The sequence below is a fragment of the Chiloscyllium plagiosum genome, unplaced genomic scaffold (assembly GCF_037043375.1).
Source record: "Chiloscyllium plagiosum isolate Xiang-an unplaced genomic scaffold, Cpla_swu_hap1 HiC_scaffold_3, whole genome shotgun sequence".
Taxonomy (NCBI): domain Eukaryota; kingdom Metazoa; phylum Chordata; class Chondrichthyes; order Orectolobiformes; family Hemiscylliidae; genus Chiloscyllium; species Chiloscyllium plagiosum.
In genome coordinates, this window is record NW_028270141.1 from 2449171 (window position 1) to 2477146 (window position 27976).

The 27976-nt window shown below is 42.3% G+C and overlaps 1 protein-coding gene across 13 annotated transcripts in view; it reads left to right on the forward strand.

Annotated features, from left to right (window-relative positions):
* The window catches only part of LOC122540353 (dystrobrevin beta), a 539648-nt gene that overhangs the window by 408360 nt on the left and 103312 nt on the right, over nucleotides 1-27976 (forward strand). For 2 of the 13 annotated variants that reach the window (XM_087977004.1, XM_087977009.1), the window contains one exon: nucleotides 2988-9063. The exons of the other annotated variants lie outside the window; for them this stretch is intronic. In XM_087977004.1, coding sequence (XP_087833130.1) covers nucleotides 2988-2999 — 12 coding nt within the window. In that variant the 3' untranslated portion in view covers nucleotides 3000-9063. Of the gene's footprint in view, nucleotides 1-2987; nucleotides 9064-27976 lie in introns of those variants that run through there. 13 annotated transcript variants of the gene reach the window in all.

Below are 27976 nucleotides of genomic sequence, written 5' to 3' on the forward strand. Positions count from 1 at the left end.
AGAGGGAGAGTCCACCACTGCTACTGGCAGGGCATTCCATGAACTTACGACTCGCTGAGTGAAGAACCTACCCCTAACTTCAGTCCTATATCTACCCCCCCTTAATTTAAAGCTATGCCCCCTTGTAATACCCGACTCCATACGCGGGAAAAGGTTCACACTGTCAACCCTATCTAACCCCCTAATCATCTTGTACACCTCAATCAAGTAACCTCTAAACCTTCTTTTCTCTAGTGAAAACAGCCCCAAGTGTCTCAGTCTTTCCTCATACGATCTTCCTTCCATACCAGGCAACATCCTGGTAAACCTCCTCTGCACCCGTTCCAGTGCCTCCACATCCTTCCTATAGTATGGCGACCAAAACTGCACACAATATTCCAGATGCGGCCGCACCAGAGTCTTATACAACTGCATCATGACCTCAGGACTCCGGAACTCAATTCCTCTACCAATAAAAGCCAGTACGCCATATGCCTTCCTCACCGCACTATTTACCTGGGTGGCAACTTTCAGAGATCTGTGTACATGGACACCAAGATCCCTCTGCTCATCCACACTACCAAGTATCCGACCATTAGCCCAGTACCCCATCTTTTTGTTATTCTTCCCAAAGTGAATCACCTCACACTTAGCTACATTGAATTCCATTTGCCACCTTTCTGCCCAGCTCTGCAGCTTCTCTATATCCTGCTGTAACCTGCCACATCCTTCCTCACTGTCAACAACTCCTCTGACTCTCTTTCTCTCTTTCTCTCTTTCTCTCTTTCTTTCTTTCTCTCTTTCTCTCTTTCTCTCTTTCTTTCTCTCTTTCTTTCTTTCTCTCTTTCTCTCTTTCTTTCTCTCTTTCTTTCTTTCTTTCTTTCTTTCTCTATCCAACCTGCTTTTGTTACATCCTGAAACTCAAATTTGAAACATAATTTAGTAAAAGAATGTTACCATTGCTTGATTATGATTTTCATTGTGTCCTGTTACTATTCCATTAATAATGAATTCCTGCATTTTCTCAATGACAGATATTAAGTGGCCTATGATTTCCCCCTTTCTACTTGCCTCCTGGTTTGAATAGTGTGTTATATTTCTGATTTTCTAATTTTCTGCATTCCAGGATTTGAGAAAATTTTGGGAATATTGCACCAATATATCCATTACGCTCTTGTTAAGCCCTCAGGATGAGGAGCCTCCACTCTGAATTCAAAATGTGAAAATGTTTCATCAGTCTGCTCTGCTATTCGATCATGGCTGATATATTTCTCAACTCCATTCTCTTGCCTTCTCCCCATAACCTTTGATCCCTCACTAATCAAGAACCTATCGATCTCTGTCTCAATGACTTGGCATTCGCAGCCCTCTGCAGCAATGAGTTCCACAGAGTCATCACCCTCCGACTGAGGAAATTCCTCATCTCAGTTCTAAAGGGTTGTCCTTTCACTCTGAAGTAGTGCCCTTGGGTCATAGTCTCTCCTATCAGTGGAAACATCTTCTCCATGTTGACTCTATCTCCGTATTGTGTAAGTTTCAATCAGATCCTCTCTCCTCTTTCTAAACTCCATGAAGTGCAGACACAGAGTCCCCAACTGCTCCTCATATGGCAAACCTTTCATCCCTGGAATTATTCTTGCAAGCCTCCTCTGGACCCCCTCCAAGACTATCACATCCTTCCTTAGAAACAGGTCCAGCTAATTCCTTTTGTGCCCTTTTGCCTTGTATTTTTGTTTATTTCTATCCAAACGTGATATTACTTATCGACCTTCCAATCCAAGATGATCTCGTAGTGCAATCCTGATTGTATCCTTTTTTAACAGAGCTGTCTAACCTCTTTTTCCTTTCTCCCCATCATTTTGAAGTGTCATTACCTTTGTCCAATTCCCAGTATTAATCATCTTGCAGCCATTATCTATGTAAATATTATTTCATATTTGTTGGTAGATCACTGTATCTAGCTTCCTAATTCTGCATGCAATCAGACAAAGAACCACTACATATGTCTTTTCATTATTTTCCCTATTCTGAAACCTTTTGCACTTTTTCTGTTCATACACTCTGTCCCTGTATGTCACATGTCTTTTCATTATTCACATTACTATTCTGCACTAATATCTTGTCTTTCTCCTTAACTTCTCAAATTTCCCCTCACCACTAGTGGTTCACTCATAATGAACTCCACCCTCCATTTATTTTGTTTAAAACCCTCTTGACAGTTCTAGTTCTTCAATTTGCCTATTCATTGGTCCCAGTAAACTCAAGGGAAACACATCACAACAGAACAGCTCCCTCTGGCACAGTTTTAGTGTCAGTGCCATATGAATTGAAACCCATTACTACTACATTAGTCTTTGAATCATACGTTCAACTCTCTGATCTTACACACACAATGCCAATTTGCTTGCTAATCAAGAAATAAACCAGAGATTACTTGTGAGCCTTTGTCAGTTAGTGTTTGTAGTTATGTGTCAGCGAACTTACCATGATAAACCATCTTGGAATTTTTTTTTACATTATAGCTGGCATATAAATGTTGCATTCAAAGAGAAATGGGCCTTTATGAAATGAGTGAATTTAGTTTTGCTTTTATTAAAACATTGCCACTGAATTTAGGAACAACCACTTATCAGTGTGTTTCAGGTCAATGAGCTTGTGTCAGAAGTGGTGCCATTTCCTCTGTTGGGCTATTTGCATTTGTCCCCCAAGTGTATGACTCTAAGCTGCGTTCTGATGGAAGGTATTTAACCTCCCATGTTAATTTTGCTCCGACAGAAGCTGCCAAACTTACTGAGTACTTTCAGTACTTGCTGTTCTGATTTTAGATTTTCACCATCTGCATTATTTTGTATTGTTTTGAAAGCTTATCTCACCTGGCACTTGATCAGTGATGTAGTAGCTATCTTGTTGGCAGTGATTATAGGAAATATCACATCTGCATATTTTAGGTTTATTATATCTTTTTACAGTTTTTTTGGTTTATTAAAATGTTTAATTTCTATTTACAGTGCTGCCTGTGATCTTCCTGGTGCTAAAAGATTGATGCTGAGCCCGGCAATGTGTCGCTCATAGGCTTGACTCGACATAGTATTTTTTTAAATCTATTTATTAAAATTTGAAGTGCATCATGAACAGCAAGTTTTTTTAAATCAGTTTTTTCAATGTAAAAGTGTACCTGTTGTGCACACTGTAAATGTCTTTTGACCAGTGTATTCCTAATTCTCGCCTCTTCATGTTCCCTGTCATATGTGGGTTGATAGCCTATGGCAGTGAATGTGTTTCTCTTGATGTCAGATGACCAGCTCCTCCAGTCAAACACGGGACATAATTAAAATGTAGATTTCTCCAGCTGCTTAAAGTCATACCCAGGAAAAGAATCATGAAGCATCTCTGTTTTTCTTCCACACAAAATGGGAAGTTTCAGTGACGTGGTGAGAACTGAGGCAGAGCCCGACTGGGAATCAGGAATTACTAATATCCTCAGAAAATTACATTCTCTTGATTTTATTGGGTTAGGGTTCCTCCAAACCAAAGGAGTAAACATGATTTTCGCTTCCCCGGTCCCCAACGCCTTATCTTCACCATGGACATCCAGTCCCTGTACACCTCCATCCCCCATCACGAAGGACTAAAAGCCCTCCGCTGTACCAACCAGTATCCTTCTACTGACACCCTCCTTCGACTGACTGAACTGGTCCTCACCCTGAACAACTTCTCTTTCCAATCCTCCCACTTCCTCCAAACCAAAGGAGTAGCCATGGGCACCCGCATGGGCCCCAGCTATGCCTGCCTCTTCGTAGGATATGTGAAACAGTTCATCTTCCGCAGCTACACTGGCACCACCCCCCACCTTTTCCTCTGCTACATCGATGACTGTATCGGCGCTGCCTTGTGCTCCCACGAGGAGGTTGAACAGTTCATCCACTTTACCAACACCTTCCACCCCGACCTCAAATTCACCTGGACCGTCTCAGACTCCTCCCTGCCCTTCCTAGACCTTTCCATTTCTATCTCGGGTGACCGAATCGACACGGACATTTAATATAAACCGACCGACTCCCACAGCTACCTTGACTACAACACCTCCCACCCTGCCCCTGTAAAAACGCCATCCCATTCTCCCAATTCCTTTGTTTCCGCCGCATCTGGTCCCAGGAGGACCAGTTCCAAAACCGTACAACCCAGATGGCCTCCTTCTTCAAGGACCGCAATTTCCACCAGACGTAGTCGACGATGCCCTCCACCGCATCTCTTCCACTTCCCGCTCCTCCGCCTTGAGCCCCGCCCCTCCAACCGCCACCAGGACAGAACCCCACTGGTCCTCACCTACCACCCCACCAACCTCCATGTACAACGTATCATCCGCCGCCATTTCCGCCACCTCCAAACGGACCACACCACCAAGGATATATTTCCCCCCCCCGCCCCCATCAGCATTCCGAAAAGACCACTCCCTCCGTGACTTCCTCATCAGGTCCACACCCCCCACCAACCCAACCTCCACTCCCGGCACCTTCCCCTGCAACTGCAAGAAATGCAAAACTTGCGCCCACACCTCCCCCCTTACTTCCCTCCAAGGCCCCAAGGGACACTTCCATATCCACCACAAATTCACCTGCACCTCCACACACATCATCTATTGCATCCGCTGCACCGGATGTGGCCTCCTCTATATTGGGGAGACAGGCCGCCTACTTGCGGAATGTTTCAGAGAACACCTCTGGGACACCCGGACCAACCAACCCAACCACCCCGTAGCCCAACACTTTAACTCCCCCTCCCACTCCACCAAGGACATGCAGGTCCTTGGACTCCTCCATCGCCAGACCATGGCAACACGACGGTTGGAGGAAGAGCGCCTCATCTTCTGCCTGGGAACCCTCCAACCACAAAGGATGAACTCGGATTTCTCCAGTTTCCTCATTTCCCCTCCCCACACCCTGTCTCAGTCAAATCCCTCGAACTCAGCACCGCCTTCCTAACCTGCAATCATCTTCCTGACCTCTCCGCTCCCACCCCACTCCGGCCTATCACCCTCACCTTGACCTCCCTCCACCTATCGCATTTCCAAAGCCCCTCCCCCAAGTCCCTCCTCCCTACCTTTTATCTTAGCCTGCTGGACACACTTTCCTCATTCCTGAAGAAGGGCTTATGCCCAAAACGTCGATTCTCCTGTTCCCTGGATGCTGCCTGACCTGCTGCGCTTTTCCAGCAACACATTTTCAGCTCTGATCTCCAGCATCTGCAGCCCTCACTTTCTCTCTTAGGGTTACCAGGCACAGCTTTGTAGCTGATGTGATTCTTGTTGTTTCTCTTCTAATTGGATAGCCACTCATTTTAAATGTCCGCCAATATTTCTCGACTGATGGGGTCCTTTCCTCTCTGATATTCTTTTCCTAGATTTTCATTTTCGATTTCTATCCCTTCAATCATAACCACCTTTTATAGTTAAAGATTGCATTACCTTTGATATCTGTTCCCTCACGCTTATCATATTTCAGATTAAATTTTTATTTCCTAATTCCGAATTTATCGTTTGCTGAAGAAAGAGACATGTTGCTGAGGCCTTTTGACTTTCACTGGTCAGAACAGATACAAGGATGTCCAGTTTCAAAGAGCCAACAGTTAATACTGCAGCAGCAACAGGGAGCTGATTAGTTGATCAGTGGATGCTCATTGGTCAAGGTATTGCTATGGAAATACACCAGGGAACAGTTGTTTTACAGGCTTTTGTTTCGAGTTTAAACAGATATTGAACAAATTCTTTCTGACTTGTGGAAATCCTGAAAACTATTAATGAAAATTGGGACAAGAGAGGTTTGTGAGGAAACTCTGTCAGTGTGGGCACATAGAGTAGTATTAAAGCTGGAAAGATAAAAAGTGTCTGAAAAACACTTGCTAGGCATGAGAACATAAGGGGTATTCCCCACTAATAGGATGCTGCTGGCAAGCCAAAAAGACACTGTGTACTATGTCAATTTTAGTGCTGCTGTAATGCCAGATATATAAGAGTACATGTCCCAGTGACTAGTGGATTGTATCATATTCTGCTTTCCTCCAGCTGTTCACTACTGGCAAAGAACTGACAGTACTCAAACAGCCCATGTTTACAAAACTTAGAGCTTAGTGCCCAATGTTAGATTTGATTTGTTGTAAATGAAGGTTTGCATTAATGAAGGGATTGCAGGGCAAACTATCCGTATTCCAACTGCATTCAAAAGTATTCACATTTTACAATTATTGAAAAATTCCAAGTGTACCTAGAATAATCAGTAACCAAATTAAGATTAGCAGTGTGGTTCATTTATGCTTGCTGGAAGCTTAATATTTTCAAAAGCAATATTTGCTTCCCTGGATGACAAAAGAAATTGTCTCTGTATTGCACCTTTTCAATCAAACAAAAGCTTGGGGGAAACCATTGCCTGGTGCATTTCCCATTGCAACATCTCACCAATGAGAATCCATTTCCATTTTCCAAATGCAAGTAAAAGCATGGGGGATAACTGTCCTCTGATGCACTCTTCATGGCAATTCCATAATCAGTTGTTTCTCATAGCATATAAGTTATTGTTCCCTTTGAAACTTAGTATTCTTGCATCTGTCTTGATAAGTACAAGAGAAAAGGCACCCTTGGTTATTGTTGGGTCAAAATCCCGGCATTCCCTCCCTCATAACACTGTGTGGGTTTCCTACACCACATGGGGTACAATGGAAGGCAGCTCACTCCTCCCTTTTCAAGGACAATTAGAAAAGACCATTAAATGCTGGTTACGCCAGCAACATGCACGCCATGACTGAATGACAAAATCTGGTTTGTCTGAATGAATACTTAAAAATTGGATGATGTTACAGTCAAATTATAATGTTTGAAAGACATCTGAATGGGTATATGAATAGGAAGGGTTTAGAGGGATATGGGTCAAATGCTAGCAAATGGGACTAGATAAATTTAGGATTTCTGGTCTGTTTCTGTGCTATACATTTCTATGACTCTAAATGAAGGTTTGCATTAATGAAGGGATTGCAGGGCAAACTATCCGTATTCCAACTGCATTCAAAAGTATTCACATTTTACAGCATATAGCCAATTGATAGAACATGCAATTAGTGTGAAATAAATAGTATGGGAGCACAAAACCAAATGTAGATGCATTTATTAAATCAATATTGTTGTTATCTCTCTTTGTAACTTTACACACAAAGGATTACACACACAATTCAGTTTGCTATAAAATTTCTACCTTTTCTCATCACATTCTATTTAGTATCTTTTAATTTATGTAATTCCCATTCGTTGGTCATTCTTGACTGTTGGTACACACTTAGATTACTTACAGTGTGGAAACAGGCCCATCGGCCCAACAAGTCCACACTGACCCGCCGAAGCACAACTCACCCAGACCCATTCCCCTACATTTACCCCTGCACCTAACACTACGGGCAATTTAGCATGGTCAATTCACCTAACCTGCACATTTTTGGACTGTGGGAGGAAACCGGAGCACCCGGAGAAAACCCACACAGACACGGGGAGAATGTGCAAACTCAACACAGTCAGTCGCCTGAGGCGGGAATTGAACCTGAGTGTCTGGCGCTGTGAAGCAGCAGTGCTAACCACCGTGCCGCCCATTTTACAGCAAACATTTTTACACAAAACAAATTCTTACTGCATCTGTCACCTGCACATTTTTGCATATCTATCGAAACCAACTGCAGTATAAAAAAAACTGCGTGAAACCATAATCCCTTGGAGTGAATTTATTCCTTTGTCCTCACGTGCATCCTCAATATTTTGGCTGTTAAAATGAATGTAAACTTTACAGCAACTTATTGCAGTTGCATAGAATTATAAGTTGTCAAAGTGCCAGCAGTTATGCATAGTGTTACTTCTGTAATTTAGAAGCATGTCAGTGTAAATAGTGCATTATTAGTGGATAGCATTCCAAAATTAATTAAATGATGTCTCATTACTGTGTGTAGCAAGAGTTGTGAACTTGAACAAAAACCAAGCGAAAACAGCACATGGTTACTCTTCATGTCAATCAACAAATAATAGTAATCACATCCAGCAATGAATGCTCAGCCTCAGCACGCCACATGCTTTGATGAAGAAAATATGCATGACTGTTGGGAAGATGACTTATATGCAGGTTGAGATAAAGAGAGTGCCAGTGAGTTTGACTTTGTGGTAGCCCAATTACCTTCTGCAAAATTGTCTGTTTAGTGACAGAAAACTGAGTGGGCAGGCGTACTTTGTAGCTGAGAGCATGTAAACCACCGTTTGCTCAACCATTCTCCAATGAATGAGAATACTTAGGCTTATGTGGGCACACACAACTCTAAACGTAGCATTTAATATCAATGGAAAACCTCCCAAAGTGCTGATTGATTATGTTGGTAAAGGGATAGATTGCAAATGAAAGGAAGATTCTTTTTCGGGCAAAAGTGAGAACTGCAAGCCTTGGAAATTGGAAATTTTTTTATGTTGGCAACAGGTCTGAGGGGAGTACATCCACATCAATGGTCAAAGATATTGGGGTCCTTTCTTCTCGCTGACAGCCCATTATTTATTAAGGACAGTGGTTGGTCTCTTAGAGCTAATGGTGAGTTCAGAGGGCCATCAGTTCAGCAACATTGGCAAGGCAGTAGTGCCTCAGGAGATTGTGTATGTTGCTAGAGGTGCAAGCGGGCTGGAAATGCCCCTACTACAGAGGCAGCCATCACCATCAGGGAGGTGGTGGGTAAAAAATGGCATCTCGCTTCTTGTCTCAAATTCCCTCTTCCATTTAACAACCTTTCTGATATCGCCCACCTACTTCAACGTGTTGATAAAATCCAGACCTTCACTTTGTTTCTTTCTCCATCAGTGCTGCCAGATTCTAGCACTTTCTTTTTCTAATGGAAAACTTTGTCTTTGAGGAGTGCATAAAGTTCTGGTTATCTTTTAGTAAACACATTACATTCCTCTGTACCTTCAATTAGGTAATGAAAATAACTTATAGACAAAAGTGAGGACTGCAGATGCTGGAAATCAGAGTCTAAATTAGAGTGGTACTGGAAAAGCACAGCCGGTCAGGCAGCATCCGAGGAGCAGGAAATTTGACCTTTCAGGCAAAAGCTGTTCAGGGTGTTCTGATGAAGGGCTTTTGCCTGAAACGTCGTTTTTCCTGCTCCTCGGAAGCTACCTGACCGGCTGTGCTTTTCCAGCATCACTCTAATGAAAATAACTTATGTCCAGCCAGTGATGTTAATATGGTTTGACTGTTCTCTTTTACAACAGAGAGGGACTTAGATGACCAAATTGTCATCTTCCAAGGTTATGAATGGCAATGATGAAATTAATTTCTGCCAGTTGTTTACGAATGTCGCGTTCAGTTACCAGGAGCGACAAATAAACATTAGGAAGAGGGTATTACATGGTAATGTCTTGGAATTAAGTTACTCTGCTGTGTTTTTGTGGCAGATGATATGAACAAATATTGTAAAGAATCAGATGACCTTTCTGATGAAAGGCTATGGTAATGAGTAGGATTATTTGTGATAAAGTTTGACATTGTGACAATTCCCTGTTCTTTTAATGTTTCTCAGGTCACTTCATATGATTCAGTTCAGTCTCTGGCTTTTTGTTCATTTTTTAATTGCAATAAAAGCACAGTGGGAGTAGTGTGACTTGGCGATTACATTCCTGAACTTGTCATCAAAAGGTCTGGACTAATTGCAGTTTCAAATCCAATAGAGCAGACATTGAGTTTATAGTAATGTTGTCATAGTTTTATTAGACCATAGGGCTGCTGCTCTCTCATTAGAAAGAGAGAACTGGTGGTGGCTTAGGCTGAGGGTTACCATGCCTCAGGCGAGGAGAGAGGTTGAGCAAGAGAGTCCTTCTTGGTATCCTCAGCTGGTGTGGGAACTGAACGTACACTGTTGATGTTACTCTGTATCGCAAACCAAATATCCAGCCAACTGAGCTAAACCTATACTGTTTTAAACAAAATTCATTAGACTAGTCTCACTCTGATCTCCCTTTACAAATCTTCACTTCCACACATTCTCATGATTTTTGACAAAGACAGTGTCTGATTGCTGTCACCCTGTCTGACTGACATTAAATAATTTGAATAAAGCACTGATCTCCTAAACTGCCAGACCTGGTAGAGTCGTAGAGAGATGTACAGCACGGAAACAGACCCTTCGGTCCAACTCATCCATGCTGATTTGATATCTGAAATCGATCTAGTCCCATTTGCCAGCACTTGGCCATATCCCTGTCAACCCTTCCTATTCATGTACCCATCTAGAAGCCTTTTAAATGCTGTAATTGTACCAGCCTCCTCCACGTCCTCTGACAGCTCATCCCATACACACTCCACCCTCTGTGTGAAAAAGCTGCCCGTTGGGTCCCTTTTTCATCTTTCCCCTTTCATCTTAAACCTATGCCCCCTAGTTCTAGACTCCCCTATCATGGGGAAAAGCCTTGACTATTTACCCTATCCATGCCCCCATGACTTTATAAACCTCTATAAGGTCACCCCTCAGCCTCTGAAAACAGTCCCAGCCTTTCTAGCCTCTCCCTGTAGCTCAAATCCTCCACCCTTCTCAACATCCTTGTAAATATTTTCTGAACCCTTTTACTTTTAACAACATCCTGTAGCCGGGCGGACCAGAATTGAATGCATTATTCCAAAAGTGGCCTAGCCAATGTCCTATACAGCCCAACATGACCTCCCAACTCCTACACTTAATGCACTGACCAATAAAGGCATGTGTGCTAAACGCTGCCTTCATCATTCCATCTACCTGAACTACACTCTTGACTCATTGAAGCATATATGCATTAGAAGATAACAATGGGTTTTGACATGGTAATTGAAGAAGATTCTATATTTACATTTTGTCAGAACTGTGCTGGATTAATTTTATTTTGTGTGCCTCAAAGTAGTGATGAGGAAAACAAGCTAAAATACACAGGTGAATACTTTCAAATATGTTAACATTTGAGTATTTATAGGCAACAGTTCTATTGTATAACATTGCAGGAGGTAGTACCTTATTTTAGTTCAATGTGTTTATTCTTCAATATAAGAATTTGAGAAATTTTATTAAACAGATTAGTTTCTTTGTAACTGGTGAAGCAGTCACATGATTTATTGAATTATGCAGAAGCACTCTATTTGGTCTGTAAAAACACCATTTGTGATTGCAGAAACTCCCTTCACATCCTTACTTTTAAACCCTAAAATGAACAAAGGGCAGCTGATAACTGTATGAATCCCACAATCCTACATTACTTACTTCTCCAACTCACTCGATGTGTTTCGTGTGTAGAGGTGACTGATGGTGAGTTTTTAGTAGTGTCACTCCCTCTTTCCTCCTCCCCCATTCATTGAAGTGATGTTGCACCAACACCTGATAACACACATCACACACATTGATTTATAGGTTTGCGTGTTGATGCTTAGCTCAATGAAGCAGGAAGAAGCAAGTGCTCTGACAAGGAGGCTGTCCTTTATGCAGGAACGTTATTGTCATGAGGCAACAAGAACAAAAAGTATAAAGTGGATCAAATGTTTTACTGTTGAAACAGGGTGATGCACAATTGTTGTTCCATTCATGTTGGACACCTCTCTGACTCCAGAAACTTGGTATTCTTTCCATCTAATATCAGTTTGCATTTTACTCTAGCCCTTCAATTTCTCTCCCAAGTTCTGCAAACAAATTGTGCCATACTGTTTGATGAATCTCTTCTCTGACCCTATTGTATTGTAGTGCATCTGAACTAACATGGTCAAAAGTCACATTACGCCAGGTCATTTGAAATCACATGCTTTCGGAGTGCTGCTCCTTAAAAGAGCAACGCTCTGAAAGCTTGTGATTTCAAATAAACCTGTTGGACTATAACCTGGTGTCATGTGACTTCTAATTTTGTCCATCCCAGTCCAACAGCAACTCCTCCACATCATGAACTAACATGAACTGACACAAAATAAGACCTTAATCTTCCTCTATCTGAAACCTGTTTAGAAATTTTGATTAACAACTATTACTTTTGTTTAATTATTCTGATTTCACTTGTACTGCTTTCTAGAAGAGTATTTTTGTGTGTCTATCACTACACTAGGGAGATCACAACAGAAAAAACCCTCAAAAAATTCCTATGGTTTGTGATTTCCTGCAAGACATGTTAAGGAGGAGAAAGTGAGGACTGCAGATGCTGGAGATCAAAGTCAAGAGCATGGTGCTGGAAAAGCACAGAAGGTCAGACAGCATCTGAGGAGCAGGAGAATTGACGTTTTGGGCATAAGAAATTCATCAGGAATGAGGCTTATGCCTGAAACATTGATTCTCCTGCTCCTCAGATGCTGCCTGGCCAATTTTGCTTTTCCAATACCACCCTCTTGACTATGTATGACATGTTAAGCCAGGATATAGGTAGGGGTCTGGATACCCTGAGCCACTGACTATGGAAGATAAAGTGGAGGCTTATCTTATCGTGCTCTTTGTCATGATTATCTGTGTTCAAGGCAGTGCTCTGGAGGGCAGGATCTTCCTATTGTTGGAATTCCCCCAATCCAATCCCTTAGACAGTGCAACGTATGATCTGGCGGTATGTGTGGTGAGACTAATGTAAGTCACCAGCCTGCTTAAACCACAAGAATGCAACCTCAGCCTGGACCTGTGAAGACGTTTTTTGAAGAAAGTGACCTTGAAATGTTTTTAATTCAGCCTGCTAAATTGGACGCTTTCTCTAAATTTCCAGTGGTCCATGCAGGAATCTCTGCATCCGACTTCTCTCTGACGAGTCACTGACCCAGGAATACGCCTTTTGGGCAAATGTAACTCCAAAAATATTCTAATTAGAGGAGGAAGCCAACATTGCTGCATGTATGTAAAAAATCACCCTTAACCCTATAAACTTCAGTTGCATCAGTGATGGAAATTGCAGCTTGTGTGGCTTTGCAACTCCCTCACCCCTCACTCTTCCCTTGGATCCTCACAGATCTTTGGGGCAGAGTGAACAACTTTGGCCTATGATTCATTTTGAACCAATTAAAGTGTCTGGCCTTTCATAGCATTTGGCCCATGTCTCCACCACAGCACTCCAGATGAGGTGATAAAACTCTGCAAATTCTTTATTTTGTTTCATATTGCTTTGGTTTTGTTTTGCTATTGTCTAACAACGGCGATAAGATTTGTATTTTTGTTAAACCTGTTTGTTTTTTTGGAATAAAATGGGATTTTGATTGCATTTTTTCCACTATTTTCATTTTGCTGTTTAATTGTATTTGACAATGGGCTGAACAGTCAGCTGGTGCATATCAAAATATATGTATTAAAGTCACAAGCAAATAAAATGAAAATGTTCTAATAAATCTTTTGCTTTAAACACTCATTTCTTATGAAATAAATTTAACAATGGAAGAATAATCTTAGCAAATGAGTGTTCTTGAATCTCTGCCCACACTTGTTTGCTGGAGTCCTGTTTGTTCTTAATAATGACCAGTTCACCTCTAGGTCTGCTAAGTGTCAAACCCTAGATGGAGCTGTTGATCTAACATGAGGCAAAGCATTTTACTGAAGAAGTCAGCTTTGTGACTGCTGTACCATGTAGAAAACAGAAAGAAACAGCTTAACCATATCTTGTGCTGAGATTATATATTACCTACATAATGTAGGATGTCCAGTTCAACTTACTTATAGAACTTGGGACAAGTTTTTTGTCACCATATTTGTCCATGAAAGATTGCAATTCAAAGCAATAAATTCATTATGAACGCTTTGGAATATCCAGATAATGTGATCTTGAATCCATCTTGATCTGAAAATGTGTTGCTGAAAAAGCGCAGCAGGTCAGGCAGCATCCAAGGAACAGGAGAATAGAGGTTCCGGGCATAAGCCCTTCTTCAGGAATTATTCAGGGCTTATGCCCGAAATGTCGATTCTCCTGTTCCTTGGATGTTGCCTGACCTGCTGCGCTTTTCCAGCAACACATTTTCAGCTCTGATCTCCAGCATCTGCAGTCCTCACTTTACCCTATCTTGATATCCAGTGTAAGCTTTTTCAAAAGACAACTTAAAACATCAACTGTGCATTTGTTGCTCACATTCATAGCATGAATAACAGCCATAAGCCACAGTTCTATTTCACCAGTGTCCAAATTTGAAAACTGATTTTAAAATGCCCTTTCAAATTAAGTGCAGAACAAATTTTTCAGTTCTACTTTGACAGAAACTTGTAATAAGACATACATCTGTGCTAGACAATTGATTAGTTTTCTCAAAATTACATCCACATGATTGAAATATTGGTGGAATGAGCAGACTGTTTTAAAATTGGGACTTTGATTCAGCTATTACCTACATGCTTTCGTTGATGATTTGCACAGTCTCAGATGTTGGATTGGAAAGTATTTTAAAATTGGCAATAGATGCTTGTTTAGTTGCATGAATGCTGCCTCACTGTTGGATCCACATGAAAAATGCTCAATTTTCCAAAACTGGGATTTTTCATCAGTAACTGCCGGTAACTTTTAAATGTTTTTGTGTTGTATTAGAAATTCAACACCAGCAGAGAGGAGGACAGATTTCTGGCTTATTTGCAATTTCTAGATTACTGGTGGCTTTGTGGCAGTTAACATTCATCAAAATAATTTTTGACCAGGTTTGGAAATGAATACAGTAACCCAAAAGGAACATTTGCAAGTCCATACATGTAGTATTCCTCCAATAGCTTCAACTCAGAATTATACTAATTTAAGGTTAATTCAGGAATGTGGCAGCAGACTCTAAAGAGACCATGCTGTTTATCAAACTAAATATATTGGTAATGTATAGACCTTGAAAGAAATTTTATCAGCAGCTAAGTACTTTGCTGTAAATGTTTCTTTAACTGAACTGCAATTTGTGAGAAAAGGAATGAGTTGCACCACATGTGAGAGTGGTTGCCTGAATGCCAGGAGGTAGAAAATATCTGGAATTAGTCTGTGTTCCCTTCTCATAAAGAAAATGCAGCATAACGTAGCATTCAAATGTGATTGTTCCCACATGTACATTCTGTCAGCACTATCATCCTTAAAGAAGCCATGTTCTGGTCTAATTAGGTGGTGTGAAATATTCATCAGATTTGCACCTTGGCAAGATGCAACTACTGTCTCCTCCCCTCATAAAGGCATTGAACGTGGCTGCTGTTCAATGGGCGTTAGATGCTCTCTGGCTCTCTTATTCCCTGGTATGCATTGATAGTCAGCTTCAGCAGGCTGATTGATCATGGAGAGCACTAAGGCCATGTCTGCCCTGTCCTTGCCTGATGTACACTTTGAACAGGCGTGAAAATGGCTGTTCGTTCTGCTCCCTCTCACACACCAGCATTTTTGTGGGAAATGACTCAAAAACAGACTGTGAATTTATGAGCACGTACCTCAGAATTTAAGTCATCAATTGTTCACAGTGGTCCTGAGGAAAATAGTACAGGTGTACCAATGTCACCAGTGTTCTCTGAGAGATTCTGCATGTGTACGTTTGCATTGTTAGCTCAAGGGGCTAACTGAAGAACACGATGGCAGTGATTGAGTTGGAGGGTGGAAGGGGCTGGACTCTGAAAGTGGGACATCGATGAAGTTCATTAGTGAGCCGGATTCTGGATTAGTGGTGCTGGAAAAGCACAGCGGTTCAGGCAGCCTTGAGGAGCAGTAAAATCAACGTTTCGGGCAAAAGCCCTTCATCAGGAATAGAGGCAGAGTGCCTGACGGGTGGAGAGATAAATGGGAGGTGGGTGGGGCTGGGGAGAAAGTAGCATAGAGTACAATAGGTGAGTGGGGGAGGGAATGAAGATGATAGGTCAGGGAGGAGGGTGGAGTGGATCGATGGAAAAGAAGATAGGCAGGTAGGACAAGTCATGGGGCCAGTTGGTACTTGTTATCCCTGAGCTCCCTGAAATTTTGTGATGATTCAGGGAGTATTTAGAGGGTGCAGGCTTCTGAGCCCTCTGGTAGCAGCCCAGAAAACTCTTGACTAATTCAGGGAGGCGGGGAGTGAAAGCCTTTGTCTCCAACCTGTCAGCACTGTTCTCTCCTGACTCCACTCTCGACCTTCTGCCGTTCCTCAGCATTGGTGTGAGATCCCTGGATGATCCTGAGGTGCTGGTGAGTGCACTGCCACCTCTCTTGAAGCTGACAAAATGAGGAGACTGGCAACTCCACAATGGGTAGGAGCTCCATGACCAAGACCCGAAATCACTGTGAAACCCTGACTGTGTTCATTTATGATCCAGATAGATCTGCTCCATGTTGGGCTGACAAAATCCTAGCCAATTATAAACTACTCAAATAAATCTTCAAATTATAAAATATTCCTTATTTGTTTTTTCTGCTGCCTGATTAGATGTCCTTTTACACAACTAATAATTTGCCTTGATTCCATATTTTCTAATATATTAAACGCTGATCCTATAATCCCATTCAGCAGTTTCTTAAAGTTCCATTCTCTTGGGGAATGGGATTAATATATTAATATGTAAAGAAAGTGATCAGAGGTTTTAAATATCAACACCACCCAGTTCACACAAAGCTCTCCCTGAGGTTCAGGTAATTCCATGGGATTATGGAGTGACATTCATTTCTCAGAAACCAATTGCTGACTAAACTCAAATATGGCAGTGACGGAGTGATAGGCAGCACTCCCATCCTGAGTTTAGTCTACAGCTGATTTAGAGTGGATACAGCTGGGAAGCAACTGATGCCTACATATTGAACTACTTTGTAATATTCTGCTCCAAAGGGTATAATTGTCATGAATTTTCACATTGATGGAGTGGTATTTACCATTTATGTTAGTTTTCTGTGAGCCGGAGAGATCAAGAATACGAAATATATACGAAATCAATGCATTTGCAACTCAGAACAATTACTGCGACCCTTGAATGAAACATTTTTTTTCTTAGTTCACTCATGAGATGTGTGTGTCACTGGCTGGGCCCAGCATTTATTGCCCATCCCTAGTTGCCCCTTGAGAAGGTGGGCATGAGCTGCCTTCTTGAATCGCTGCAGTCCACCTGCTGTGGGTCAACCGACAATGCCTAGGGAGGAAAAATGCATGTAGGTAACATTTTCATGATCTCTGCTTGTTCCAAAGTGCTATGCATTCAGTTAGTTATGTTTTGAAGTGCAGTCAACGCAGCCAAATGAAATTGAAAATATTAAATGATTGGTCAATCTGTTATAAATATTGAGCAGGTTTTTGGGAGAAATATTTCTGAGATCTTTTCATCCATTTAAAAAGGAAGAGTAGTCTGAGTGAAGCAGCTCATATCCCAGATCACACGGAAAGATGCAACTTGTTTTCATTTTTGCCCTGAAGTGTCAATCTATACTTTTTAATAAAATTATGGAACAACATTTGTCATCATGACCTTCTGTCCAAACTGGCTTTTTTTTTTAGATTAATGTGGTTCTGTGAAAATGTCTGCTTTACATTTAAGATATCTGTTGCATCAACCATAGGTTAGGGAAGACGTAAAGGGAGTAGTCAAGATGGACACCAACATATAGAAAATGATAAATTGCATAAAGTCAGTGTTAGACAGTATTAGTGAAGAAAATAGTACGATATTAGATTGAAATGGATGAGGAAGAATTTCAATGTCATAAACAGATTTAAACTATATGGATGTGAGCCTCCAAAATGAGTAAATAATTACAGCTGAACTGCAAATGTAAATAATTACATGGTAAAAAAAGGTGACACAGTGGCAACAAAAGGAACATAGTTTAAAATGGTGCGATTGGAAGATGTTGTATTCAGATTTACAAAGTATTGAGAACAGATCGGAAAGGGAAAAGGATTGAGTGCTGGCAGAATCAATTCAGGAAGACGTTATTGTATTGGATAGCAGCAGTGTTCTTGAGGGGGCAAGGATGGAGGTTAAAAAGCAGAAGTGGTATGACCCAGTTACTGGACCATTCAATAGGCCTACAGATAGTGAGACAGAGAATGACAGAGGATCACATCTACAGAGAAATCACACCTATGTGAAGAATTGTCATGTGATGATATTGGAGCACTTTGATTATCAAAATATTAATAAGGATTAAGGTTATTGTTAAGATTAAAGAGTTAGGGAGGGCAGGAATTTCTGAAATGTAATCAGGAGAACTTCCTTCAGTCCAATCAGGAAAGCAGACTTTGTTGGATCTGGTGCTGGCAACTCAGTATCTCTGGGGATTACTTGGGTATGATGGAGCATTGTATATAAGACTGAGATGAGTAATGGAGACAAACAAGGAATAATCTAATGTAGAGCTTCTAAATTGGAATAGAACTAACTATTTTTGTTCATTCATGGAATACTGGTATTGTTAATGAGGCCAGAATTAGTTGTCCCCATTCCTAATTGACCCCATTCCTAATTGACCCCATTCCTAATTGTCCCTGAACTGAGTGAACCGTTTGGCCATTCCAGAGGTCAGTTTTTGTGGATCTGAAATCATATGTAGGCCAGACCAAATAAGAAAGACAGATTTCCAGGCTATTAGTGAGCCAGGTGGGTTTTTACAACAATTGCTGATTGTTTCTTGGCATCACTTCCTTTGTATTCCAGCCTTATTAAGTTTTACGGTCCATCAGATGCCATGGTGGTATTTGATCCCTTGTCCTCAGCCCAGGCCCCTGAATTCCTTATCTTGTGATATTATCACTATTACTAATCCATTATCACCCCAATGGACTGAATGGCGAATGAGCCAAAGAGTGAGGTGGAACCAACGATTTATAGAGAAAAAAAAGTGAATGGAATTCAGACAATGTTTAAGGTCATGTTTCAGCAAAAGGCTCATGCATTAAACAGAGGATGAAGGGTTCAAAAACCAAAGCTGCCTGTCGGAACTTTCAGAAATAGTTGGACGAAACATTGAGTAAAAAGGCGCATGAACAAACCTGAGGCCGATGAGGAAAGCGTGTCAATGTTAGTTTGGATTTAAAAAGTCTTGGTCCAAGGTTGTGTTTTAGACTGAAGGATGGTAGACAGTGGTATTCTCCAACAGTGCTAGTTCCACTTTATTAATTGTTATCAATGACTTTGATATTGGACTGGAGAATAAAATTTCAAAATTTCCTGGCGATACCAAACGTGGAGGAGTTTCAGTCATGAGGATGACACCAATTGTCTGCAATATGACATGAACAGTCAAGCAGAATGGTGCACACACACGTGGCAGATACCATTTAATACTGAGAACTGAGAGGTGATGTATTTCAACAGATGTTTTAGGAAGAGCCATTCATGAGAGAGCTCAGGGACATTTGTATCAATCCTGAATGTAATGAGATCTTGGCTTCATAAAGGTATAAAGTGCAAAAGCAAGCAACTTCTATTGAAATTTAAAAAGACTTCTTTGATCTCAACAGGAGTACTGTGTCCAGTTCAGGGCATTGTATATTAGGAAGGTTGTAAGGGTCCATATAGAGAGTGCTGGGGAGAACTTCAGTAAGGCATTTGACAAGGATCCCCATGGGAGACTGGTTAGCAAGGTTAGATCTCATGGAATACAGGGAGAACTAGCCATTTGGATACAGAACTGGCTCAAAGGTAGAAGAACAGAGAGTGGTGATGGAGGGTTGTTTTTCAGACTGAAGGCCTGCGACCAGTGGAGTGCCAAAAGGATCGGTGCTTGGTCCACTACTTTTCATCATTTGTATAAATGATTTGGATGTGAGCAGAAGAGGTATAATTAGTAAGTTTGCAGATGACACCAAAATTGGAGGTTTAGTGGACAGCGAAGAAGGTTACCTTGGAGTACAATGGGATCTTGATCAGATGGGCCAATTGACTGAGGAGTGGCAGATGGAGTTTAATTTAGATAAACATGGGGTGCTGCACTTTGGAACAGCAAATCAGAATAGGACTTATACGCTTAATGGTAAAGTCCTGGGGAGTGTTCCTGAACAAAGAGACCTTGGAGTGCAGGTTCATATATCCTTGAAAGTGGAGTCACAGTTAGATAGGATACTGAAGAAGGTGTTTGATATGCTTTCCTTTATTGGTCAAAACATTGGGTATATGAGTTAGGGGGTCACGTTGCGGCTATACAGGATATTGGTTAGGCCACTTTTGGAATATTGCCTCCAACTCTGGTCTCCTTCCAATTGAAGGATGTTGTGAAACTTGAAAGGGTTCAGAAAAGATTTACAAGGTTGTTGCCAGGGTTGGAGGATTTGAGTTATAGGGAGAGGCTGAACAGGCTGGGGCTGTTTTCCCTGGAGCGTCGGAGGCTGAGGGGTGACATTTATAGAGGTTTATAAAATCATGAGGGGCATGAATGGGAGAAATAAACAAAGTCTTTTCCCTGGGGTGGGGAAGTCCAGAGCTAGAGGGCATAGGTTTAGAGTGAGAGGGGAAAGATATAAAAGGGACCTAAAGGGGCAACATTTTTGGTACGTGTATGGAATGAGCTGCCAGAGGAAGTGGTGGAGGTTGGTATAATTTCAACATTTAAAAGGCATTTGGATGGGTATATGTACAGGAAGGATTTGGAGGGATATGGGCCAAATGCTGGTAAATGGGACTAGATTAGGTTGGGATTACTGGTCGGCATGGACAAGTTGGACCGAAAGGTCTGTTTCATAGAACATAGAACAATACAGCACAGAACAGGTCCTTCGGCCCACGATGTTGTGCCGAACATTTGTCCTAGCTTAAGCACCCATCCATGTACCTATCCAATTGCCGCTTAAAGGTCACCAAAGATTCTGACTCAACCACTCCCACAGGCAGCGCATTCCATGCCCCCACCACTCTCTGGGTAAAGAACCCACCCCTGACATCTCCCCTATACCTTCCACCCTTTACCTTAAATTTATGACCCCTTGTAACACTCTGTTGTACCCGGGGAAAAAGTTTCTGACTGTCTACTCTATCTATTCCTCTGATCATCTTATAAACCTCTATCAAGTCACCCCTCATCCTTCGCCGTTCCAACGAGAAAAGGCCTAGCACTCCCAACCTATCCTCGTACGACCTATTATCCATACCAGGCAACATCCTGGTAAATCTTCTCTGCACCCTCTCCAAAGCTTCCACATCTTTCCTAAAGTGAGGCGACCAGAACTGCACACAGTACTCCAAATGTGGCCTTACCAAAGTCCTGTACAGCTGCAACATCACCTCACGACTTTTGAATTCAATCCCTCTGCTAATGAACGCTAATACACCATAGGCCTTCTTCCAAGCTCTATCCACCTGAATGGCAACTTTCAAAGATCTATGAACATAGACCCCAAGATCCCTCTGCTCCTCCACCTTACTAAGAACCCTACCGTTAACTCTGTATTCCGCATTCTTATTTGTCTTTCCAAAATGGACAACCTCACACTTGTCAGGGTTGAACTCCATCTGCCCCTCCTCAGCCCAGCTCTGCATCATATCCAAGTCCCTTTGCAGCCGACAAGAGCCCTCCTCACTATCCACAACTCCACCAATCTTCGTATCATCTGCAAATTTACTGACCCACCCTTCGACTCCCTCATCCAAGTCATTAATAAAAATTACGAACAGCAGAGGACCCAGAACTGATCCCTGCGGAACTCCACTTGTAACTGGCTCCAGGCTGAATATTTACCATCTACCACCACTCTCTGACTTCGACCGGTTAGCCAGTTTTCTATCCAACTGGCCAAATGTCCCTCTATCCCATGCCTCCTGACTTTCCGCATAAGCCTACCATGGGGAACCTTATCAAATGCCTTACTAAAATCCATGTATACTACATCCACTGCTCTACCCTCATCCACATGCTTGGTCCCTCCTCAAAGAATTCAATAAGACTTGTAAGGCAAGACCTACCCTTCACAAATCCGTGCTGGCTGTCCCTAATCAAGCAGTGTCTTTCCAGATACTCATAAATCCTATTCCTCAGTACCCTTTCCATTACTTTGCCTACCACCGAAGTAAGACTAACTGGCCTGTAATTCCCGGGGTTATCCCTATTCCCTTTTTTGAAAAGGGGCACAACATTCGCCACTCTCCAGTCCCCTGGTACCACCCCCGTTGACAGTGAAGATGAAAAGATTATTGCCAACGGTACTGCAATTTTCTCTCTTGCTTCCCACACAATCCTAGGAGATATCCCATCAGGCCCGGGGGACTTGTCTATCCTCAATTTGTTCAAAATGTCCAACACATCTTCCTTTCTAACATGTATCTCCTCTAGCTTACCAGTCCGTTTCACACTCTCCTCTTCAACCATACGGTTCCTCTCATTCGTAAATACTGAAGAAAAGTACTCATTCAAGACCTCTCCTATCTCTTCCGACTCAATACACAGTCTCCCACTACTGTCCTTGATTGGACCTACCCTCATTCTCGTCATTCTCATGTTTCTCACATACGCATAAAATGCCTTTGGGTTATCCTTGATCCTATCCGCCAAAGATTTTTCATGCCCTCTCTTGGCTCTCCTAATCCCTTTCTTCAGGTCCCTTCTGGCTTTCCTGTATCCCTCCACTGCTCTGTCTGAACCCTGTTTCCTCAACCTGATGAAAGCCTCCTTCTTCCTCTTTACAAGACATTCAACTCCCTCGTCAACCAAGGTTCCCTCACACGACCATTTCTTTCCTGCCTGACCGGTACATACATATCAAGGACACGTCGTATCTGTTCCTTGAAAAAGTTCCATATTTCCACGACATCCTTCCCCGACAGCCTATGCTCCCAATTTATGCTCCTCAGATCCTGTCTTACAGCATCGTAATTACCCTTCCCCCAATTGTAAAACCTACCCTGTTGCATGCACCTATCTCTCTCCATAACCAAGGTGAAAATCACAGAATTGTGGTCACCATCACCAAAATGTTCAGCCACTAACAAGCCCATCACTTGTCCCGGTTCATTACCGAGCACCAAATCCAAAATGGCCTCCCCTCTGGTCAGACAATCTACATACTGAGTTAGAAAAGCTTCCTGGACACACTGCACAAACACCACCCCATCCAATCTACTTGATCTAAAGAGCTTCCAATCAATATTTGGGAAGTTGAAATCGCCCATGACTGCTCCCCTGCAGCTTCTGCACCTTTCCAAAATCTGTTTCCCAATCTGTTTCTCCACATCTCTGCTGCTATTGGGGGGCCTATAGTAAACACCCAACAAGGTGACTGCACCTTTCCTATTTCTGACTTCAGCCCATACTACCTCTAAAGGCAGATCCCCCTCGAACTGCCTTTCTGCAGCTGTTATACTAATTCTAATTAGCAATGCCACCCCCCCCTCCTTTTTTACCACCCCCCCAATCTTACTGAAACATCTGTAACCAGGAACCTCCAACAACCATTCCTGTCCCTCTTCTATCCACGTTTCTGTGATGGCCACAACATTGTAGTCCCAGGTACCTATCCACGCCTTAGGTTCACCGACCTTATTTCTGATACTCCTTGCGTTGAAGTATATGCACTTGAACCCATCTCTGTGTCCGCAAGTATTCCCTGTCAGTGCTACCTTCTTCACAGCCTCCCCACATACTTGGACATCCTGACAAACAGCTAGCCTACTTGCTGGACTACAAGTCCGGATCCCATCCCCCTGCCAAATTAGTTTAAACCCCCCCCGAAGATAGTTAGCAAACCTACCCCCCAGGATATTGGTGCCCTTCTGGTTCAGGTGCAACCCGTCCTGCTTGTACAGGTCCCACCTTCCCCAGAATGCAGTCCAATTGTCCAAATACCTGAAGCCCTCCCTCCTACACCATCCTTGCAGCCACGTGTTCAACTGCACTCTCTCCCTATTCCTTGCCTCACTGTCACGTGGCACCGGCAACAACCCAGAGATGACGACTCTGTCTGTCCTAGCTTTCAACTTCCAGCCTAACTCCCTGAGCTCTTGAATGACCTCCCCACCTCCCTTCCTACCTATGTCGTTGGTGCCAACGTGCACCACAACTTCTGGCTGCACACCCTCCCCCTTAAGGATTGTGAAGACACAGTCCGAGACGTCTCGGACCCTGGCACCCGGGAGGCAACAAACCATCCGAGAGTCTCGCCCATGTCCACAGAATCGCCTGTCCGTCCCTCTAACTAGAGAGTCTCCTATAACTAGCGCTCTCCTCCTCTCCCCCTTTCCCTTCTGAGTCTCAGAGCCAGACCTCACGCCACAGACCCGGTCACTGCAGCTTACCCCTGCTAGGCTGTCCCCCCCACCAGTATCCAAAGCGGTATACCTATTGTTTAGGGGAATGACTACAGGGGATCCCTGCACTGCCTGCTTCCTCCCCTTCCCACCTCTAACTGTTACCCAGCTACCTCTGTTCTCTGGCGTAACTATGTCCTTGTAGCTTCTATCTATCACCTTCTCAGCCTCTCGAATAATCCTCAGTTCATCCAACTCCAGTTCCAGTTCCCTAACGCGGTCTGTGTGGAGCAGGATCTGACTGCATTTCCTGCAGATGAAGTCGGCAGGAGTATCGGTGGTCACCCCTACCTCAAACATCCTGCAGGAGGAACATTCCACTGCCTGCGCTGCCATTACTCTACACTTCGTCTCCAAAACAAGAACACTGAGTAAGTTAGAGGAGGAGGATGGGAGGGAGGCCCTACTATGTAGGGTCTGGGGTCTAGAACACACCCACTCAAATATCAATCACTTACCTTCCCGACCAGCTCTGCGCTCCAACCTCACTTCCGCCCAGCTCGCGCCGCTCTCTGCTGTACATCTCTATGACTCTATATCTGCCAGAATAGTTGCAGTGATGTGGGATTCTAAGTACAGGGTTGGGTCAGAGAGACTGGAATTTCAGGGAAGATTTGATGGAGATATAAAGATTGTGACAGAGTTCGGTGACATAAGCTGTTGCAGCAGAAGAGTGTCTGAAGGCTATGAGACACCGATTTAAGATTTTGACCAAGAGATGATTTGATGTGGAAGGAATTGGTAATGATCTGGAGCTGACTGCCTACAAGGATGGTAGAACAGGAGGTGGTCAATAATTCGAAAAGTAAATTGGAAAGGTATTTGAAGGAACTTGCAGAGACATGGTGCTAAGTAGATAATGGAACTTAAAGGTTCTACTGAGGCCTGACATGGACTTCAATGGCTTTATTCTGTGCCACAATCACCCTGTGACTTGACAGTTGAACCCTTTGCTCAATCACAGCTGACTGATTGGGGAAAAGCACAGGGATTGCTTTAACAACACCTCCCCCCCATTATTATAATCTCAAGTTGTAGTTATTTAAAAGCTAAAACAGAAATGAAAGATAGCTAGGTTATTGATTCATAAACAAAAAACTAAATTCAAGGCTACGTGAAAAATTTATTGTTTAATAAATTATTGTTTTTAACTATCACTTCTTCAAAAAAATTAAATAAACACAAAACAATTCCTTCAGATCTTTTAATTGCCTAGATTTTGCAGTATTTTTAAATCGCTGATAACTTGCATTTTTCTGTCCAACCAGATATTAGTAACAAGTAGAAAAACAGGAAATAATTCCAAAATTATTCTTGTGCTAACATCCAAATACATTCATGGTTGAAATAATGTAATTACCGTGCTATTCACACTTTAGTTTTTCTTTGTTTTATGTTAATTATTTTAATGGCAGAATTTATAAAGTCAATAAAACGTCAGTAATATTTCAGAGTTTTCTCTTGTTGAATTCTTCAATGAATCTTCCCTATATACCACATTGTTTTAATTTACTGCTAATTAACCTTGTTAAAGCTATCCATTTGCTGAAGGAGTGAAAGACCAAAAGTAGTGCCACCCTGTAGAGATAACTAAAGTGTTGTCTACAGGTCAAAATCCAGTTTTAACTACCACCTCCTAATTTACTGATTTACCTTACAGGCCATCAGTAATCCCTTTGATGTTTGAATTTCTGTTTTTTATTTGGAAATATAAAGCTGTTTCTGTAAGAAGAAGCTGTGTAATTATGTTTTAAATGCCTAGTTCCCACCAATTAACTGAACATAAAGAACAGTGGCTTATTGATGACTCCAACCCACTCCTGGCTAGTTTCCCACCTTCCACTTTATATAAACTTGAGCTCATCCAAAAACCCAATCACATTCTCAAGTCCTGTTTCCTAGTCAGCCCTTTCCTTGCTGACATGTATTAGGCATAAAAACAGAAATTGGTGGAAAATCTCAGCAGGTCTGGCAGCATCTGTGAAGAGAAATCAGAGTTAATGTTTTGGGTCTAGTGACCCTTCCTCAGAACTAATGGTAGTGAGGAATAAGTTGGTTTTTATGCAGAAAATAGGGTGGAGGGAGGGGGTAAAGAGTAAGTGATTGGTGGAGGTAGAGCCCAAAGAGAGAGAAGAACAGAGGACAGATGAAGGAATGGATAACAATCAGCCTGGGGAATGAATAGCTATTAATGGGGACTGTTAGTGATTAACAATGGGTTGTGTGTAACAACAGACCATGTGATAACAAAGTTTGGTGTGTGAGAGTTGGAGACAAGGACAGGGGAGAAGGGTCTCAAGCCCTCAAATTGTTGAACTTGATATTGAGTGCAGAAGGCTGTAGAGTCTCCAAGCAGAAAATGAGGTGGCTGTTGTACAGCATATATTGGATACAATCTGGCAATGGCTCAACTTTCAAATTTGTTTTCATAACCTTCAATGGCTTGTCCTTCTCTATTTCAGTCATTTCCTCCAGCCTCTCAAACACCCAAGGCCTCTGTCCTCTTTTCATTCTGGTCTCTCTCACACTCGCAGTGTTAATACTTCAGCACTTCAAGCCGTGCATTTCGCTGCCTCGCTCTGAAATCACTGCTTCCCTCACTCTCTCCCACTGTGACCCAATTTCCAGGTTTTAAAGGTGTTGCACCCCTTCAATGAGATCAGTGGGAATGGGTTTTGGGGGACAGGCTGAGGAAATTCTGGGAGCATTTTGTCGAAGTTCCATGGTGGTCTTCGCTGCCTTCGACACCCAAATTCTAGCTCACTTAGGGTCATGACCTTCCTCTTTCGGCAGCTGTACTCTAAGTGCGCGGTTTTGCTCCTCACACTCTTTTGCTTGTCTCTCTCTCTCTTTTTTTCTCCTCAAAAATGCTTCTTAAAAAACTACCACTGACCTTTTATTTTATTGGTCACTTACCCTAATATTTCCTTATGTGCTCCATGTTGCCTAATTATCCCCCTGTGGAATGCATTGAGAAGTTTCACTATGTTAAAGGTCCTGCGTAAGTTTGAGTTCTGGCTGTTATTTTAACACTTCAAATCCCGCAGTTGCCCTCCAGATATTTTTCCAATTCTTTGACTTGATTAATTTGGATTTTTTTAATGTATTTCTCCCCCACCACCATCACTCCCCCCCCCCCCCCCCCCCCCCCACCCCACCCCTTCTAGCACATATGGCCCAGCTTTCACATATTCTCTTAAATGTTTCCAGGTTGCTGCAAATCTCCTCACCTTCTCCATCCTCCCCCCAAAAAAGCTTTCTCCCATCACCTTCCCTATGGTTCCAAACAGCAAACTTGGAAAGGTGAAGATTACTTTCATTTTAAAAGCAAAAGCCCTGTCAAATCCCAAAATACAATGTTCAACTATAAGTTGTGCTGAATAAGGGTCTGTGACCATGGTGGCTGAATTAGTTAAAACCTTGCTATTTCAGGATTTGCTCTTAACCAGTGTTTGTTTGCTACCTGAACCCAATGACCTTATGCATGAAAAGCTCCATGTTTAGCACTAAAAACTTCAGAGATAATTTGACATCCACAACTTAAATGTTCAAAACACTCACTACCTGAGAATAATTTCAGTCCTGCCATTTCTTCCTAAAGCATAGTTAATTACCGTAGATTGTTTCTAAATGCCGCTTTGGTTTCAAGACATTTTCTTTAAAGTTTGGCGATGATGGGTTGACATTTCTAGACCTCTCCCAGTTTTCCAGTGCAGTTTGACAGAGAAGCCATGAACTTGTGCAAAAACAAAATGAAGGTGGATGTGGGAGAATTCACAAGAAAATTTCAGCCCATCCCATCCCCTCCTTGCCACCTGTCCTGTGTTTT